The following is a 19,721-nucleotide window of genomic DNA, read 5'->3' as shown; positions in this document are numbered from 1 at the left end:
GGGAGACGCGGGAGTGCAGAGCTGGGGGGCGCCTCCGAGCGCGGACGCCGCCCGCCGGGGGGAGGACGCGCAGCAGCAGAAGCGACAGAAGAAGCGTCGGCGTGGCCTGGAGCAGCGCAGAGGCCGCGAGGAGGAGCCAGTCGGGGCGACGTGCGGAGGGAGCAGCACGAACAGGCCTGGGGAGGCCACCGCAGGGCGGGGGTAGGAGGAGCAGGCAGGTGGAGAAGGTATGCCGCCCCGCAGGCCGCGCCCCGCCGATGGTCACCGCCCCCAACCTGGCACGACCCCAGGCCTCTTTCAGGCTCTTGGGAGCCGGAGGAAGAGGTCACGCCATCAGTGCTGGCCTTTTCTGCCAGCTGTGCGCCTGTGGTGGGTACCCCAGAATGCTGTAGTGGGGACCGGCGAGCTTTGACGTGTAGGTCTCATGGGATGCTGGCCCCCATGAAGCGCTTGTGTGTCTGCATTGCTTTTATCCAGTCCTGATGAGGTAGGTACTATCTCCACTTTTCAGATGAGGACACCAAGGTACAGAGAGGTTAAGTAACTTGCTCATGATTACGCAGCCACTGAGCAGAGGAGCAGACGTGGGACTGTCAATCATTACCTGAGCTGTCCCACCCGTGGTGGCCCGCCGCACGTGGCTGTGAGCATCCGGGATGTAGCTGGCCCCAGCAGAGACGTGCAGTGGGTCTAAAGTTCATGGTGATTTCAATAGTAGGAAAAAGAATGTGAACTCACTATTTTTTAATGTTTATTATACATTATAGTGACACTGTTTAAGATATTTTGGTTGAAATTAACTATATTATAAAAAAATCAAATCGGTTTCTAAACGATTTAAAACCCATATGTGGCTTGTGTCACATTTCTGCTGGGCAGTTTCATGCCTTGTGAAGTGGGGCTGCTGGTCTTGGGTTAGTATTTGCTGCATCCAGCAGAATGATTCTGGGGAAGTTAGATTTTCTGAGTCTTGTTTCCCTTGTATTGGAAACAGGGTTAGTGTTTGTGGAATTGCTACTGTGAAGGGACAGGTGAAGGCTTATGATGTGGGTGGGTGTTTGATTTGCATTTCCATGGTGGGTAAGGATGTTGAGCGTCTTTCATGCTTGTTGACCATTTGTGTTTCTTTGGAGAAGGATTTGGTTGTTTTTGCCTGATTTTAGTTGGGCTGTTTATCTTTTTCCAGTTGAGATGTAAGAGTTTTTTACATACTCTGAACACTAGACTGATCACTCTAGACATGATTTGCAAACTTTTTCTTTCTGTGGATTCTCTTATTTTATTGATGGTGTCCTTTGAAGCACAGGAGTTTTTAAATTTTGAGTTCACTTTAGCTGTCTTATCTTTGTTTGCTTGTACTTTTGATACATTTCAGTCAGTTCAGTTCAGCTCAGTCGTGTCCGACTCTCCGCAACCCCATGAATCACAGCACGCCAGGCCTCCCTGTCCATCACCAACTCCCAGAGTACACTCAAACTCATGTCCACAGAGTCGGTGATGCCATCCAGCCATCTCATTCTCCGTCGTCCCCTTCTCCTCCTGCGCCCAACCTTTCCCAGCATCAGAGTCTTTTCCAGTGAGTCAACTCGTCGCATGAGGTGGCCAAAGTATTGCAGTTTCAGCTTTAGCATCAGTCCTTCCAATGAACATCCAGGATTGATCTCCTTTAGAATGGACTGGTTGGATCTCCTTGCAGTATAAGGGACTCTCAAGAGTCTTCTCCAACACCACAGTTCAAAAGCATCGATTCTTCGGTGATCAGCTTTCTTCACAGTCCAACTCGCACATCCATACATGACTACGGGAAAAACCATTGCCTTGACTAGACGGACCTTGGTTGGCAAAGTAATGTCTCTGCTTTTTAATATACTATCAAGGTTGGTCATAACTTTCCTTCCAAGGAGCAAGCGTCTTTTAATTTCATGGCTGCAATCAGCATCTGCAGTGATTTTGGAGCCCAAAAAAATAAAGTCTGACACTATTTCCACTGTTTTTCCATCTATTTCCCATGAAGTGATGGGACCAGATGCCATGATCTTTGTTTTCTGAATGTTGAGTTTCAAGCCAGCCTTTTCACTCTCCTCTTTCACTTTCATCAAGAGGCTTTTGAGTTCCTCTTCACTTTCTGCCATAAGGGTAGTGTCATCTGCATATCTGAGGTTATTGATATTTCTCCTAGTAATCTTGATTCCAGCTTGTGCTTCTTCCAGCCCAGCGTTCCTCATGATGTACTCTGTATAGAAGTTAAATAAGCAAGGTGACAATATACAACCTTGACGTACACCTTTTCCTATTTGGAACCAGTCTGTTGTTCCATGTCCAGTTCACGACCAAGATAGTCTCGATAACGTGATCACTGACCTAGAGCCAGACATCTTGGAATGTGAAGTCAAGTGGGCCTTAGAAAGCATCACTACTAAAAGCTAGTGGAGGTGATGGAATTCCAGTTGATACATTTAAAAACCATTAATCCATGGCTATGAAGGTTCACAACCTGTTTTTTTCCTTAGGGTTTCATTGTTTTAGCTCGATGTCTTTAATCCATTTTAACTTGCAAGGACCGTGTCTCCCTTTGTTTTTTGCATGTGGTAATTCAGTAGCACTTGTTGAAAAGGCTGTTCTTTTCCTATTGGATGGTCTTGGCACTCTGTGGAAAATCAATTGGCCATAGGTGTATGGGTTTATTTTTGATTCTCAGTTCTACTGCATTGATCTGTATGTTTATCTTTATGCCAACACCATGCTGCCTTAATTACTGATGCTTTATTGTAAGTTTTTAAGTTGGAATGTAAGTCCTCTAACTTTGTTCTTCTCTTTCAGGATTGTTCTGGCTATTCTGGTTAGCTTTTATTTCTACATGAATTTCAGGCTTGGTTGCCAATTTCTGCAAGGAAGCCAATCTTTTGATGGGGGATTAGGTTTTATCTGTGGATCACTTTGGGGAATATTAACATCTCAGCAAAATGGAATCTTCTGGTCCACAAATATGGGATGACTTTTGGTTTACTTACATCTTCTTTGATTTCTTTCAGTATGTTTTATAGTTTAAAATGTACAAATCTTTTACATATTTGGTTAAATTTACTTCTGGGCATTTTCCTTTTTTTATGCTACTATAAATAGAGTTGTTTTGTAATTTTCTTCTTAAGTTATTCACTACAGGTGTAAAGAAAGAATCGATTTTCATGTATTGATCTTGTACCTCATAACTTTGCTGAATTAACTTACTAGCTCTAATAACTTTTTTTGTAGAATCTTATTGGTTTTCTATACACAGGATCCTGCCACCTGCAAATAAAGACAGTTTACTTCTTCCTCTCAAACTTTGATGTATTTTAGTCACTTTCCTGTGTGTGTGCTCTGGCTAGCCTCCAGGACTGTGTTGAACAGCAGGTCTGGTTCTGATCTCGGGGCCGTGGCACCTCGGAGTGTCACATAGCTGTGGGGTGTTTGGCTGCTCTCAAGTGGGGGTTCCCTCCAACCTAGTTTCTTGAAATTTGTTTTTTACTTTTATCGTGAAAAGGTGCTGGACTTTTTGTCAGATGTTTTTTCTGCTTCCTTTTAGATTTCTTGCAGTTCTTGTCTTGCCACATTTCCGTTTACAGAATTGCAGTCTGGATTTGAAAACAGTGGCTTCAGGATTCTGAAGGAGCAACGTGTACTTGATTTTAGAAAGATTGTAAGAGAAATATGCAAGGCCTCTAAGCACACCTGGCAGAAGATGGCCTTAAGGAGCACCAGCTGCTGCTGTCCTAGGGCGTGTCTAGTCAGTGGTGCGTGGCTCATTCCAGAATTGGGGTGACCCCCACCGTGGCTGCCTGGGTGCTGAGAACCAGCCCTTGCAGCTGTGCAGCTCTGCACCAGTGCTTCAGCCACTGGATGTCCGTGGGGACTGAAGGACTGGTGGCAGGGGTGGGGTTACTAGGGATGTGGGGGTGGGCTTGTCTCTGTGGAACCCTGGCTGCCCCCTGGGCGGGGGCACTGGCAGGCATGTACATGTGTTCTGGGTGCACACTGACAACTGCGCGTGTCCACCTTCCACCGTCCCTAAGCCCCATCTTACACATGCAGGAGGTTGACGCGATTGACAAGTGGTGGACCTCTGCCCTGTGCCGGCCGCTCTCCAGACCGGGTGGTTGTTGCTGGACCATCCTGCCCAGGGCGGGAGCGGGGGTCAAATCCAGGGACAGTGGTGCAGGAAAGTGGGCTCAGGAGCACGGGGTGACAGCGAGGGGCTGGTCTGCAGTATGGGTCCGCATGGGAGGTGGCGCTGGTGTTTGCACGGTGCCCTGACCCAGCTTCACCTGTAGGGCCCTCGGACAGCATGGAGGTGCCCCTCCTCCATGTCTCTCGGTGTGCGGGCGAGCGTGTGATTACGGAGGACCTACGGGAGCTGCGGGGCACGCGCTGAAGTCCTGCCCCTGGGTGTTCCTGCTGCCCGTACTGAGTGCGGCCCCTTGCTGCTCTCAGGCCCAGTGGGGAGGAGCTGCGCGCGGGTCGCGGGGCCGCATGCGCATCCTGCCGCTGTCGTCCACTGCCTGGGGACGGAGGGGTCGGCGGGACGGCTTGAATCCAGGGCCTGTCTGCGGCGTCAGGAGGCTGTCCCAAGAGCTCAGGGCGGAGGAGCAGGGTGGGGACAAGGGACCGCGTGGGGGCCGCATTTCCCTGCCTGGGCCCGCCGTGGGTCCGGGAAGACGCCGGTGGAGGAAGAACGCCCCCCAGGGCCAGGCCGCCCTGCGCTCGGCCGGGGCTCCGCCGCGGGGGCGGGGCCTTTGCACGCGGCCCCTGGAGAGCAGGGTGCGTCCGACTCCCTCAAGGCCTTCAGCCCTGGCAGAGAGGGTCGTACGCCGCCGAGCCGGTGAGGTGATCGAAGACCACGGGCGAAGTGCACGCGCAGGGAGGGCTCGTCCCGGCTCCTCCCAGACCCCTGATGTCTGCTGCTGGGCGGGGCGGGAGCGCAGCGGAGGGCGGAGTGGTCCTCGGTTCCCCCGGAGGTGACCTTAGGCCGCAGGTGCAGCGCGTGATGTTTCCGGACGTGCCTGGGGGTACAGTTCCCCCTTCTCACCCCTGCTCCCCAGGAGGCCCCGATTTGGCGGTTTCTTCCTCTGCTCGCTTTGGTAAGATCTGCTGCTCATGTAGCTGTGCGTGGCCTCAGCACCGTAGTGTTTGGTTTTGAACCTCATGGGTGTGCTCTGACACGGGCCTCTGGTCGCACTGGACTCCCAGCTTCTTGGTTTCCAGGAGCTTCAGTCCATTCATTCTGATCGTGGGCACATAAGGTGCGATCAGTCCCCCGGTGGCGCTGTGCTTCCAGCTGAGGCTTCCTTCTGTCCGTGGTGCTCCCGGGGTCTTTCCTGGGGGATGTGGACAGAGGCCCTGTGGTCACACGGGGCGTGTGGAGTAGAGGGAGGGCGGTGGGCTTCTCTGCATGAAGTGCCACCTTTCCAGAGAGCAGGGTGGGCTCACACCTGCGCGGCGCTGCGCTCAGGAGCTGCTGTCGGAGCTGTTAGCCTAGTGCTTCCAAGGTAGTGTCTCACTGAGTGTGGTCCACGTGGCCCCTGCTGTGACTCAAGTACGGGTCAGTCCATTCCCTCCACAGCCAGTAAAGAGTCTGCCTCTGGGGGCTCGGGCCCTGCTGGGGGCGGGGAGGGAACAGAGGGGTGAGGCCCGAGTGTGAAGCTTGGCAGGGTTGTAGTGGTTTCTTCTCTGGAGCACCCTCAGTAGATGCATTCCAAGAAAAAGCTTCGAGCTGTGGTTGTCAACTTTGTGCAAGTAGGTTGGACTAGCCCCCGGGACTCCTCCCTCTGGGGTGACGCGGTGGGCTGTTTAACGAGAGGCCTGGCCTGAGGCCAGGCAGGGTCCATCCCAGCGCCCCGCCCCGAGCAGGGAGACCTGGCACCTCGCCTGGTTCAGCCGGGGGTGGAGTCTATGGGGATGCGAGGAGGGCCTGTGCGCAGTGTGAGTGTGGGAATATTCTTGCGTGTCCTACAGGTGGGAAGAGGAGAAGAGCCCGGGCAGCGTGAAGTGGATGCAGCTGGAGCACAGAGGCCCGTGGTTTGAGGCCCCCTATGAGCCCCTTCCTGAGGGAGTTCCTTCTACAAAGGTGAGGACTGCCCTGGTGGCTCAAGTGGCCGTGGGTAGGACCACCTTCAGCATCCACCTAGGCCTGCTCTGTTGGTGGCTCTCCCACCTGGGTCCGGGCTGACCCGTGCACCTGGAGCCAGGCCAGGCCACTTCCAAGTCTGTGGTTCAGACTTGGTTGCTGGCAGGCTCTCCCCAATCCCACAGGGCGTCCCCGCAGGGAGGCCTCTGGTGCCCTCTGCTCTTTCACTGGGGCTCTTGCAGCACTTGCCTCCTTCGGGGCCTGGTGACCCCGTGGTGACCCCCGGGTTCCTGCTGGGTTCCCTGGGGGACACTCAGCCAGCACACACGCAGCCACATCTTTTCCTGCAATGCCGTTGATGTAGGTTTTGGTTTAGAATCTGTTTTCCCGAGCTAGACTAGGTTCCATGGCTGTCAGAACCAGCTCTGCCCCTTAAGGGCACCTGGGCGGCCCAGCCGTGGGGAGGGGGATGCTAGCAGGGTGCTGACTGAGCCACTCGGGCCTTGGCAGCTCATCTGGTTCTGTCTTCTTCACCTTCTTCTCAGAAGCTGGTTTGGGGAAGAACTGTGTTCTTTTATCATGACCGCCTTCTTACTATCAAACTAATGTGTATTTATTTTTCCAACGTTCTGTGACAAAAGTTCTCAAATGTTCAACAGTGGAGAGAACTCGGTGGTGAAGGCCCTCCCTGCACCAGCCTTCACACTACTAAGCTGGACCCTCTTCTCCACTGAGCTGTCCCTAGTGCCGGCGCTTGAAGTAAAATGTTGGAAGTCACTGGGCAAACAGGGGAAGGTTTTTAAAGGTTGCAGCTGCTACAGTTAATCACATGTCTGCTCTGGAGCCTTTAGTTTTGCTTCTGTTACGTGGTGATGTGCGTCCTCAACCTTCAGGTGCTGTTGATCTGTAAACTTCGACATGAGCAAAATAGGTCATTAAAGCAGGACAGATGTAGCACCTGTGGCTGCCTGCTGCAGGGGCCTGGCGCGCTCCAGATGCTCAGGTGTGGGCGGCATCTTCTTACACTGAGCATGTGCTTCAGAATTTACACAATCAGAGCTCCTTGGTCTTGGCGAGTTTCCACCGTGATATAGCACAATGTGTGTGGCAGTGACTTAAAGGGCGGGATGCTGTGTGCCGCAGAGTGAGGGCCAGCCCCCTGGATCCGCGTATCTTCCCACATCTCCAGGGAAGCCCGTAAAGCTGAGCTTAGCAGCAGAGGAGGCTGCTACGATTTATGGGACAATGTTGGATCATGAATATACAACAAAAGAAGTCTTCCAAAGCAACCTCTTCAGGGACTGGCGGAAGGCACGCCCTGCGTGGCCACAGTCTCAGGCTGTCAGACGCTGGCCCGCCTTCCCCTCTCCGCTGTCCCTGGAGGGGCAGGCAGAGCCAGGCTTGGGAAAGGGAGGTTGTGGGGGGCCCGGAGGGGCATTTTCTGCCCCCAGAAAACAGTAATACTTATTGGGAAACTCTTTGAAGACAAGGTGCTGGGTGGGTCTGTGCATACCTGCACCTGCCTTGGCTCTGCCTGTGGACTGTGCACCCAGGCCCTTCTGGCCACTCCAGGCCAGATCCTGGGGCCATTTGTGTGCCTTTTCTGGCTGATGGGCACCTGGGTGCTTCACAGGGCGCTCTGGGGCTGTGCACCCCCTTCTCCACAGGTACCTAGGGGATGGCTGGGCCACAGGCTCTGTGTGTGGGGGGGGCTGAATTAGGTGCCGCCAGGCACGTGCGTGTTCCCACCATGTGTGGGTTTGGCAGGCCACCTTCCCTCATAGTGACTGAAGGGCCCATTACTGCCGTGCAGTCCACACGGTAGCTGGTGGGGACCGTTCTTCAGATGCAGCCACGTGGCCCAACTCAGGGCCACTGGGAGGAAGCTCCAGCACCTCAGCTCACTGCCTGCACGCCTGGGCAGCTACCTGAAGGGGCTCTCTTGGGGGACAGTTGCAGAGGCTGCTGGTCAGGGTGGCCTTAGTGTCTGGTCCTCTTGCTTCTGGGACGTCACCATTCCCCATGGAGTGGGATGCCCGCTGCAGCAGGGGAGGGTCCCCGCTGCCCGTGTGGCCCTTGCCTGCGTTAGATGATGAGAGTGTGTGTATAGTTTCGTGTAGGAAACGACAGCAGAAGAGAGGAAGGTCGTCAAGCACCTGGACAGGTGTGACTTCACAGAGATCCACAGACACTTTGTGGACAAGACTGCCTCCCAGAAGGCCCTGTCCAGGGAGGAGAAGCAGGTCAGGCTGCCCCGGGGCTCAGTCTGGCTTGGGCTTCTGGGGTCTCGTGTGGGAGGCAGCTGGTGGTGCAGAAAACGAACCCTCCTCTCACTAAAACTGCTCCTGAGGGATTTTTCTAGATGAGCCTCAAGAGAGAGTGGTGAAGGGGACTTTGATTCTGCTGTTATTCTCAACCGATTTTGAGTTATGTGCCCCTAACCTGGAAGTATTTAAGAAGTGCTGTGTCCACCTGGAGCATGTGGAGCAGTGACCCTGCCATGAGGACCAGTGGGCCCGGACTTCCCACTCGCGGTGACAGCGGACTGTCATGGCCGTGCCCTATGCTGGGCCTGCTTCCTTGCTGGGCTGCCCAGGCTCCTGCAGCAGTGAAGGGGCTCTGACTAGTCCTGACCATGTGGCAAGCATCCCGTCTCTTCACCACTAAAGCCGATGTGTTTTATTAATGTAGAAGCTCAAAGAAGAAGAGGAGAAACTTCGGCAAGAGTTTGGCTGCTGTTATCTTAGATGGGCACCGTGAGAAGATTGGCAGTTTCAAGACTGAGCCCCCAGGGTTGTTCTGAGGCTGGGGCGACCACCCCAAGATGGGGAGGCTGAAGAGGAGGGTCCTGCTGGAGGACGTGGTCATCAACTGCAGCAGGTGCCTGTGGCCCCGCCCCTCACCTGGGAGGGGGCTTCCCTGGTGGCTCAGCTGGTAAAGAATCCGCCTGCAATGCAGGAGACCTGGGTTCAATCCCTGAGTTGGGAAGATCCCCTGGAGCATGGAAAGGCTGCCTACTCCAGTATTCTGGCCTGGAGAATTCACAAAGAGTTAGACACGACTGAGCGACTTTCACTTTCTCACCTGGGTGGGGGGCCCGATGCAGGGTGTCCCACTGTCACTCCAGGCTCCGAGGGGCAGACTGGAGGGCGCCTTCCCTGCAGAAGAACGTGTCCACAGCAGCCCAGGCGCTGTTTGCTGAACCAGCCCTCGTCACCCTGCCCCACGCTTGAGATTTTACTCCACCAGGAGTGCATGTCTGTGTACTTTGGACAGTTTTCCATGGTTCAAGTGGTAACAGGTACGCAGGAGCTCCTGTCCTTCCACTGTGGAGGTCACAGCCGAGCTGGGCTGGCAGGTGCACCCTGGGAGCCCCAGCCTGTCGGGAGCTCACGGCCACCTGTGTCCCTCACAGCTGCCATGGCTCACAACACATGGGGTTCACCCCCGGGGCAGCTCTGAAGAAGCCTTCACAGGCAGGAGCTGAGGGCCAGGGGTGGTGGCGCAAGGGCGTGGCTTGGGTGAGGAGACGGCTCTGAGATAGACTTAGCACTGGCGGTGCCCACGGCCGTGGGAGATGAGGGCGTCTGGCTGGTGTGTCGGGGTCCTGATCGTTGGATTTGGGTCGCTCTGCTTCTGCAGGGACTACACAGTCCCCAAGCCCCTGGCCGGTCCCCAGTGGAAGGAGGTCGGGTGCGACTTTACAGTTATGTGGCTGGCGGCATGGACGGAGAATGTGGGGAACTCCATCAGGTATGTCACACCGAATCCCGGCTGTAAGCTGAAGGTGCGCCGGGCTGTGACCTTGCTCTCCCCGGCCTAGCTGGGCCACTTAAGTGGGGAGTCCCTGAGATCATAGGCGTTAACTGGCCAGTTTTGGAATCACAGTGTGTCCAGTGGCCGTTGGTCTTAAAAAATAAGGAATTTAAGTTTACGCCGCCTTTAACTGAGTTTGGAGCCTGCTTGCCCGCCCTGTGTGGGGCAGGTGAGGGGGCCCAGCAGGAGAGTCAGCAGTTCCCTGTTTGAAGGGGGCACCTTGATCCCTTTCTTAGGGGGAGAGAGACTAGGAAAAGTACGAGGTGGCTCGGCGCTTGAAAGGGGTTGTGGGCGAGATCCGTTCCCAGTACTGGACCGCCTGGACGTCTCCAGAGATGAGGGTGAGACAGCACGCTGTGGCCCTTTACTTCGTTGACAAGGTACGGGTGGTCCCGAGCCTCCCCCGGGCTCCTCACGGGGCTCTGGTCGGTGGCAAAGGCTGGGTTAGATGGACGGGGCGGACAGCGGGCCCTCTGTGTTCTGAGCTGGTGCCCTGGGCTGGCGGAGGGGCGGGCGTGTGTCCATCTGTGCATGTGTCCCCAAGGGCATGTACGCCATGCTCTGACGGGGGTCTGCCCGGTTGGCACTGCGGGCCGGGAATGGGGAGGAGGGCAGCGGACACGGTGGCTGCTGCTCCCTCTGCGTGGAGCACGTCCAGCTGCACCCAGAGGCCAGCGGCTCCCTGGATGTCGTGGAGTTTGACTTCCTGAGGAAGGATTCGATCCGCTCCTACAACAGAGTGTCAGTGGAGAAGCCGGGGAGTGCCTGGCGAGGGCAGTGGGCGATGTGCCGGGGCGAGCTCTCTGCTCCGTCTGGGTGCTATCCTCTAGCCGCTGCCAGCCTGGCCAGTCAGGCTTGGCTGCAGGGTCTGCCTTGCAGGCCAGCCCTGGCTGAGCCAGCAGAGAGCCTCGAGAGTCACAGGAAGGCCCGTGGCCTGGATTGGGCCTGCCACTGCTGCTGTCCTGAGGGTGAGGGCGGTGTGCGAGAGGCCGGATCGGGAGCAGACTGCTGGCGGGGCCACGTGCCCTCTGCAGCTCTGTGCAGGGTCCCTTCCAGGCTCCCCTGGTGTCTGGAGGTGCCTGTCCACCTGGGCTCAAGGCTGCATCACTGCAGTATCTGGTCCATCATCACCATGTTTGTCTCCTTATATGAGGATGGGGCCCTGGGGGTTTAGGGCCCATCCCACCCCACTGTGACTTCGTCTTAACTAAGTGCACCTGCAGAGACCCTGTTTCCCAAAAGGTCACATTTTGGGGTTCTGGGAAGCACGTGAATTTTGAGGGGATGCTGCTCAGTCCGGCACACACACTTTTCCCAGAACAACTGGGAAAGGTCTTGTGGTTCCTGGGCACGTGGCTGGCTGTGGTCACTGGCGGTGTTTCCGGGTTCCCTTCTGTGAATGACAGGGTTCAGGGGTTGAGCCTGTGGGCTCAGCGCCATGCCCCTGCTGATGGAGAGAGGGGTCAAGCTGGGGGTGGTAAGTTGCTGGTTTACACATGTGTCTGAAGGGAAGTCAGAATTCCCACCTTCTGAATTGGCAAGCCGTATAGCATCAGCCTCTGTCTGGGTGGGCCCACGTCACAGCAAGAAGAGACCTGACCCTGACCACATGTGCCTCACGCACACCTCGCTCATACCTTACACACGCCTCACGTGCAGACAGGCTGCCTGAGCACGGGGCAGGAATCTGGGGAGACTGTCGAGGCGCAGAGGAACGCCCCCTCAGGAGTGGGTGTCGGGCATCTGAAGTCGGCTCGGGCGTGCATCAGTGGGAGGAAAGGGAGCGCTCTCCAGGGACCGGGGCCTCAGTGACAGAAGAAGCTGTCGCTGCTGTTGTGTCTCCATGGAGCTGCTGTGGTGAAACTGCCTCGTAAACGGGTCTGGAGGCAGGAGTCGGGCCATGAGCGGCGAGGCCCTTCCTGGCGGCCGTGCCTTCATGCGTACACACGGGGCAGAGGGCGAGGGCTGGGCCCTCTGCTCAGGCACTGACTGGGTTGGGGGACGCGGGCCATCCTGGGAACTCAGGAGCTGGCTGCCGGGTGTCTGGCCCCGTGGGACACATGGAGTGTGGGACTGGCTGGAGACACGGGAGGATGGTGTTCACGCTCACTCAGAAGGACGGGGAGGGAAGCAAGGGTGCAGGGGATGGGGCCACGGGGCTGTGGACGCCCCTGGGCTCCCTCCGTCGTCAGATGAGTATGACTGTGGACGTGGGGCCTCCTGTGGACGTGCAGGGACGGGGGTGGCGCCAGCCTGGCTAGGGCAGCCGTGACACGCGGCGCGCGACCTCACACAGCTCTGCCTGCTCCGGGAGAAGCCGGGACCCGTCATGCAGACGTTCATCTGGGGCCCTCGTTTGACTCTGCTTGTCCTTGGGAGGCTCCTTCCTGCCTGGGGACGAGGGCACCTCGGTAATGGTGTCTTCCCTCCGCTGCAGGCGCACTGGAGCCTGCAGCTGTTCACGGACAGCAAAGGCCCCAGGGAAGGGCTCTGACAGGCTGACCGTAAGTGGTGCCGATGGGGTGACCCAACGGCTGGTCTGACGGGGCGAGCGTGAGCACTGGCTGGCACCTTCTCTTGCACACCAAGGCTGAGGGCCCTCCGTCTGACTGGCAGCTCTGTCCCACCCAGGAGCCGGGGGCAGGGCCTGGGAGGAGCGCTGTGAGACTGTCCCCAAGGAAGCCACGTGCTGAGCCCCCCCTTCCCCCCACCTTCAGACTGCCAGCCCGAACAGGCACCTGCAGGAGCTGATGGACGGCCTGATGGATGGCCTGACGGCCAGGGTGTTCTGGACCTGCAACCCAGTGTCACTCTGCAGGGGCAGCTGCAAGCGCTGCCCCAAGGTAAGTGGCTGTCTGTGTGGGGACAGGGTGCCTGCTCGTGTGCTGGTGCCTGGCTGCTGGGCTGGTAGGAGAGCCGTGTGGTCAGTGGCTGGGGTGGAGTGGAGCTTGTTTGGCCCGAGGGGATGGGTCAGGGGCCCCAGGCCAAGCCCCCCACAGGCCCCCTGCCCGGTCTCCCGTCCGCTACCCCACCGAGTCAGGCTTGAGGCGCCCTCCAGCTCCGCATGGCCCCCTGGGGTGTGGGAACTCTCTTCCTGCTGCCCCACCGTCCAAGTGCTCTGGCCCCTCTGGGACCCTCATCCCAACTCTTGTGGAGGTGGGGTCTGGCGAGGCCCCTTGGGCCCAGGTCCTTCTCCTGAGTCCCGCCCTGTGAGGCCCTCGCGGGGGGCGGGCTCCCTGGGCACACGCTCACTTGGGCGGTCCTGGCTGCCACTTCTTGACCCCTGTTTTCCAGCTGAAGACAGCGCAGCTGCCAAACTTCTGTCTTAGAACCGAGCAAACCGGCTTGTTGCCTTTCTCTGCAACCATCAGTGCACAGCACCTAAGACCTTTGAGAAGTCAATGCAGATGCTTCAGGTGCGCAGGGGGCACGGCGGAGGGCCTCTGAGGGTGGCAGTGCAGCTCCCCTCCCTCCCTGGGGCTGTGTGGCCCTTGGACGTGCTTGGGACACTCAGGGCTGCCAGTGGGGGACAGCTGGCTCAGGGGGCGCCAGATGCTGCCTGTGTGGCCTAGTGGTGTGGAAGTGCCTCTGGTCCAGGAAGGAGATCAGTGGAGCAGGGGCCGGGTCTGGGGAGTAGGCTGTGTGTCTGGGGAACCTTGGCCTCACCCTGGCCACAGAGTGACTGATCAGGGCCAGTGCTCTGGCACCCTGACTGGGCAGATGGGCACCCTTTCAGGGTCTGGGGCCAACAGGCTATGGACGCTGGTCTTTGGGGTGGACTAGGTGGGGCAAGAGTGGCCCTGACCGGGCCCCCGTTCCCCTGCAGATAGAGGCAGAGAGAGCAGCAGGTGGCCGAGGCCAAGGCAGAGCTGCAGAAGGCGCGGGCTGACCGTGCATCCCGTGGGGACAGCAGGTCCCAGAGGCGAGAGTCCGGAGGACCAGCCCACCTGAGTCGGACTGAACCTTCTTTTCCCTTCCCAGTTCTCTGGTTGTCTTTTCTGGTCATACTCAGCACACACTACACTTGTGCCCAGAGGAACAGCAGCACAGAACTGCAGGGGAGAAGCGCCAGGCCACGCGGTCCTGTCCTTCAGAGGCTCGTTCACAGGGTTCTGAGGTGCAGCCACCTCAGACAGCCCCCAGCCCCTGGCCCAGCACTGGGGAGACACCGGTCTTGGAGGGGCTTGGGAAGTTGTCCCTTCTCTGCTCTTTGCTCCTCTGTGACAGTTTGTAAAGAGTTGCTGGAGTTAATTCTTCTTTAGCTACTCAGTAGAGTTCACCAGTGAAGGTCTCTGGGCTTGGGCCGTTCTTTGCGGGCAAATTTAAATCACCGGGTGGTGGCTTTGCCCGTGTCCCTGTTGGGTCGGTGCTTGGTGGTGTCCCCCAGGAGCCGGCCCACCCCGCCGGGCCCTGCCGCCCATGGTTCCCGTCCGCGCCCTTGTTTCTGGCGGCGCCCTTTTGCCCCGCCGCCGCGGCTGCTTTATAGCACGAAGGTGTCCTCAGGTGCGCACGGGCGCTTGCGGTCACGCAGTATGCCAGCCGCTGGGTTGGAGGCTGTTCTGTTAGGTGGAAAGCAAGGCTTCTCGGGCAGCCGCCGACAGGCCACGTGTCTTCCACGACACTCGTGTACCCCGCGCCCCTCCCCCCACCCGCCAGCCCTCTCGGTGGCATCAGCAGCTGCCACAGAGCGCGTCTGGGCCTGCAGCCCACCCCGTCCGCAGCCTGGGACAGGCGCCGTCTCGGGCCCCACGGCAGCATCTGATGGGGCTGCCTTAGCCTTGGGGGGGTGTTCCCCACACGCGGTCCGTCCGCACGGGTCCGGGTGGATTTGTGTCTGAGTCCCTGGGACAAGGCCCGGGGTTGAAGTGCGCGTGGGTGTTGCGTGGGGTGCCGCATGCGCGTCTCAGGGTGGGCCTGAGAGCTGCATCCTGCATCGATGCGCCAGCTTTTCTCTAAGGCGGTGGGGGCAGGCCCTGAGGCTCTCGCAGACGTGTGAGCCTGTCCCCTGCCCTGTTTCCTGTGTGCTTGTGGCCTTTGTGTGCTTTGAGCTTCACTCCCTGATCGGACGGTCCCCACTCCGTCCCGAGGCTGGTCTTCCCTGAGTCCCGGTCTCGTGGACGGTGGAGGGCCGTGGGGGACAGCGAGCCCTCCCCCAACACTGGGCTCGCCAGGCCCTGAGCGGAGGGGGTGATGCCAGTGCAGGGGCCGGCCTCCCTCTTCTGCTAGCTTCCTGGAGAAGAGGGGGCGGCTGCTGGAGCAGCTGCTGAGACTGAGCACGCAGGCCACAGACGAGGAGAGTAAGCAGGTGGCCCTGGGCACCTCCAAGCTCAACTCCCTGGACCCCCGGATCAGCGTCACCTGGTGCGTGACCTGCAGGAGTGACTGGATCCCCTGAGTGGCCCCAGTTCAGTTCCCAGGGCCTTGGGGTCAGCACAGGTCTTTCCTATGACAGGACCTGACTGTCTGGCGTGTCTGATGCCAAACCTGGTCATCGGTCCTCTCTGCCTGAGGGCTTTGGGGCTGTGGAAGGACCCTGAGCTGTCCCACCCACGGGGGTCGGTGGCTGGGTCGCCCGTGTACCCCATGAGCGTTTCCCAGGTGCTGTATTCGGAGGCCACCTGGGCTGCCCCGGGGACACTGCCCCCCGTCCCTCGGCCCCCGATGGCCATGCCAGGAGCAGGCAGCCTGGCGCCCTGGCCTCCGCGCCCGCCTCCAAGAGTCCCCTCTCCTCTGGGCAGCTGTAAGAAGTTTGAGGTGCCTGTGGAGAAGGTCACCTGGGCGCTTGACAAGGCGGGCGAAGGCTTTGAGTTCTAGAGGAGTACCTCCCCTGCCTCGCTGGGACTGACTGTGGTTTTTTTCACCATTAAAGCCTACTGGGGAGTTTTGTACAATGAAGTGTTTTCTGCGATGTCACACAGGAGGTGGCAGACACCTGGCCCTTTGCTCTGAAGCATCCCTCTTTCCGGTGGGCACCCCTGGCCTGGCTGTGCCCTGACCTGGGGAGGGGTCTGGCTGTCCCGCGTGTGGCCTGTCCCCCCAGCTCCCACACTCTGTCCCAGCACCGGGTAGGGACACCCCCCACCCCCTGCCTCACCTCTTCACCTGAATGGATGGGAGGGTGGCTGAGTGCCGTCCCAGCCTCTCTCCTTGGTGGGCGGGTGCGTCCATGTGCCCCCAAGCGAGCAGCCGAGGCCCCCGCAGCTGGAGACACTGAGTCTGTGCCCTCAGGGCCCGGTCTCGGCAGAGTAGGGGATATCTGGGTCCGCGGCCGAGGCTGGTCTGCTGTCTGCCTAAGGCTCCGGGAGCTGCAGGCAGGCAGGCTCCAGGACGTCTCACAGTCCCAGGTGGGCAGGCACTGGGATGTCTCACAGTCCCGGGTTGGCAGGTGCTTTTCTCTATAGCTGTCAGGTCTCTGTCTCAAGAGACTCCTCATCGGCACCCAGGCCTGCTGAAGCTCAGAGGAGCATGTGGCTGGGGCTCCCAGTGCCGTCGGGGGCATCCTGTGTGGGAGGAAAGTGGGGATCCTGGCCGCAGGCTGGAGGGAGAACTCAGTTCCAGGTCTGGAGCTCCTCCTCATCCCTGGCGCTTTTCCTGCCCTGGCCTATGTCTGCAGTGGTTTCCATTTCCTGGGCTACCCCCACCCCCTTCCCGTCTCCTGAAAAGTGAAAGTTGCTCAGTTGCGTTCGACTCTTTGCAACCCCGTGGACTATACAGTCCGTGGAATTCTCCAGGCCAGAATACTGGAGTGGGCAGCCTTTCCTCTCTCCAGGGGATCTTCCCAACCCAGGGATTGAACCCAGGTCTCCCGCTTTGCAGGCAGATTCTTTACCAGCTGAGCCACCAGGGAAGCCCAAGAGTCCTGGAGTGGGTAGCCTATCCCTTCTCTGGTGGATCTTCTTGACCCAGGAATTGAATCGGGGTCTCCTGCATTGCAGGCGGATTCTTTACCAACTAAGCTATCAGGGAAGCCCTTATAATAAGTTCCGTCTCCTGGAACCCCGCCCCCAGACCCCTCCTCCCTCCCTTCCCATCTCCCCTCTCCGTCCCCATATCTGGGATCTTGTTTTTGTAGCCTCCTGAAAAATATTTCATCAACAGCAGTGAAAAAAGGGAGGGAGTCTGCCTGTCTGGAGACCCTGTGGCCGTGTCCTGCACTCTGGACTTCGTGTGTGAGCCTGCAGGTGGGAAAGTGCCTCCAGCCGCGACTGTCAGGGTCCTGCGCGGTTGTCCCTGACCTCCGGGGCGCTGCGGAGGCTCCGAGGGGTCTGGCCACTGATGCTGTCATCTCTCCACGCCGAGCCTCGGTGTGTCTTCCTTTGCTGCTTGTGGCGGGCATTGGGAGCTGCTATAGCCCTGGTGTTTCATGTCTCTTGGTTCTGAGGGAAAAGTTAAGATCGCTCCCCTGACAACTTCATCCCCACTGTTTCGGTTTCTCCACCCGACCCCGTGCCCACACGCTCCGTCACTCAGTCATGTCCGACCCTTTGCAGCTCCATGGCAGACTGCAGCTCGCCAGGCTCCTCTGTCCATGGAATTTTCCAGGTAAGAACACTGGAATGGGCTGCCATTTCCTTCTCCACGGGATCTTCCTGACCCAGGGATTGAACCCACATCTGCGTGTGGCAGATTCTTTACCACTGGCCACCTGGGAAGCCCGGCCTCCAGGACTCCTGTTAGTTTTAATCTTTCTATCTTATCCAGCCCCTTGTCTTTTTATTCTTTTAAAAAGATTTTCTCAACTTTATCTCTCAATCTCCCAATCTTCTTTGTTTTTAATTTTGGTTATCACATGTAGTTTCTAGATTTGTTTTCTTTTAAACTGTTTTGATTACACCACCCTTATGGCAGAAAGTGAAGAGGAACTAAAAAGGCTCTTGATGAAAGTGAAAGAGGAGAGTGAAAAAGTTGGCTTAAAGCTCAACACTCAGCAAACTAAGATCATGGCATCTGGTCCCATCACTGCATGGGAAATAGATGGGGAAACAGTGGAAACAGTGTCAGACTTTATTTTTTTGGACTCCAAAATCACTGCAGATGCTGATTGCAGCCATGAAATTAAAAGACGCTTACTCCTTGGAGGGAAAGTTATGACCAACCTACATAGCATATTGAAAAGCAGAGATATTACTTTGCCAACCAAGGTCTGTCTAGTCAAGGCTATGGTTTTTCCAGTGGTCATGTATGGATGTGAGAGTTGGACTGTGAAGAAAGCTGTGCGCCGAAGAATTGATGCTTTTGAACTGTGGTGCTGGAGAAGACTCTTGAGAGTCCCTTGGACTGCAGGGAGATCCAACCAGTCCATTCTAAAGGAGATCAGTCCTGGGTGTTCATTGGAAGGACTGATGCTGAGTCTGAAACTCCAATACTTTGGCCACCTCATGCGAAGAGTTGATCCATTGGAAAAGACCCTGATGCTGGGAGGGATTGGGGGCAGGAGGAGAAGGGGATGACAGAAGATGAGATGGCTGGATGGCATCACCGACTTCAATGCACAAGAGTTTGGGTGAACTCCAGGAGTTGGTGATGGACAGGGAAGCCTGGCGTGCTGTAGTTCATGGGGTCGCAAAGAGTCAGACATGACTGAGCGACTGAATGGAACTGAAACTGTTCCTTTAAAAATACTATTCTTTACTCTTTGGGGGGGCTGCACTGCATGAGATGCAGGATGTTAGTTCCCTGGGCAGGAATCAAACCCGTGCCCCCTGCAGTGGAGTCCTCACCACTGGACGTCCAGAGCAGCCCCATGCTGTTCTCTTTCAGTGGACACAGTTCCTTCCTTATCTCCTTAGGAGTACTGACTCCCGCTTCACTCATCTTTTCTACACTTCTTGCACTCTGCTTCCTTTGAGTTTGCAGAAGGTCCCTTCTCTTTGCTTTGACTTTGTATGCGCATCGAGAACCTCCTCGGTCACTGGTGCTGGTCGTCCACCCGTGGAGACAAGGCGGGTGTTCTGAGCACAGGGGCCTTGCAGCCTCTGGAGCAGCTGAGTGCGGTTGCCCGTGAGGTGCTGACGGCAGGACTTTGTCTTTTGTCCAAGATGGTTCCTGTTCTCCAGTGAGAACCCTGCAGACCTGCTGTCTCCAGCCCCAGAGGCCTTCCAGCATTTCACACAGCAAATGGGTGGGCATCTCACCTCCAGAGGCCCCTCGGTGGACCTCTGCCTCTGCCTACCTTGTCTTCACAGGTGCTGCTGTTCTGGGTTACAGGCTCCTCCCACCAACCTTCCTGTTTCAACTGGACGTTGATCGTGTCAGGTTTACTGTGATTATGAACCTTTTTGGGTGGTTTCTGCCATCTTGCTGTGATCAATCAATTTTATTTTCAGTTCTTTCTTCTATTTATTTTTTAGGTGATATAGTAAGTTTTTGTTCATTTTAAGTTGCACTTTTTCTTCCATTGGAAATGTATACACTGTTTATATTTAGTAATTACATTAAACTACTCTAAGAGTACTTAACGTCTAAAATGTGTTACAGCTCTTCGCAACAGAGGAGGCTTTTAGGACCTGAGGGTCCCTTTGGCCCCCGTGCTCTTGTGAAAGGCCCAGTGTGCGTCCTCACACAGTGTGGGTTTTCAGTCATATCAGCCATTCATCTGGTGTTGAAGGCTATCATTTGGAAATCATTGTCCTTCTTTCTCTAGTAGGAACTTTAGTTAGAAGTCCTTCCAGTGAAAACTGCTTAATAATGAACTCAGAGTTTTTACTTACCTTATACGTGTTTTCACCTTATCTATAAAAAAACATCTTGCTGGGCAGCCAGTTCTAGGGGGACAGGTGTCCTCAGCGCAGTGAGGGCGTGG

At 56.9% G+C, this 19,721-nt stretch overlaps 1 protein-coding gene across 6 annotated transcripts in view; it reads left to right on the top strand.

Annotated features, from left to right (window-relative positions):
- The first annotated feature begins 2,418 nt into the window (after window positions 1-2,418).
- TOP1MT (DNA topoisomerase I mitochondrial) overlaps window positions 2,419-19,721 on the top strand; it is a 31,848-nt gene continuing 14,545 nt past the window's right edge. Inside the window, exons 1-8 of one of the 6 annotated variants that reach the window (XR_016039292.1) lie at window positions 4,557-5,117; window positions 5,992-6,103; window positions 8,795-8,983; window positions 9,746-9,856; window positions 10,156-10,299; window positions 12,637-12,762; window positions 13,214-13,335; window positions 13,746-19,250. Coding sequence is in view for 4 of the 6 variants with exons in the window: in XM_088844562.1 (XP_088700688.1) it covers window positions 6,029-6,103; window positions 12,637-12,762; window positions 13,214-13,335; window positions 13,746-13,749 (327 nt within the window). In the remaining 2 variants the exon portion in view is untranslated. The other 5 variants (XM_088844563.1, XR_016039291.1, XM_088844562.1 and 2 more) reach the window with 5 other exon arrangements.

The sequence above is a fragment of the Moschus berezovskii genome, chromosome 16 (assembly GCF_049115385.1).
Source record: "Moschus berezovskii isolate FMDL1 chromosome 16, NW_MosBer_1.0, whole genome shotgun sequence".
Lineage (NCBI taxonomy): Eukaryota > Metazoa > Chordata > Mammalia > Artiodactyla > Moschidae > Moschus > Moschus berezovskii.
This window is presented reverse-complemented; position numbering and strand designations above follow the sequence as displayed.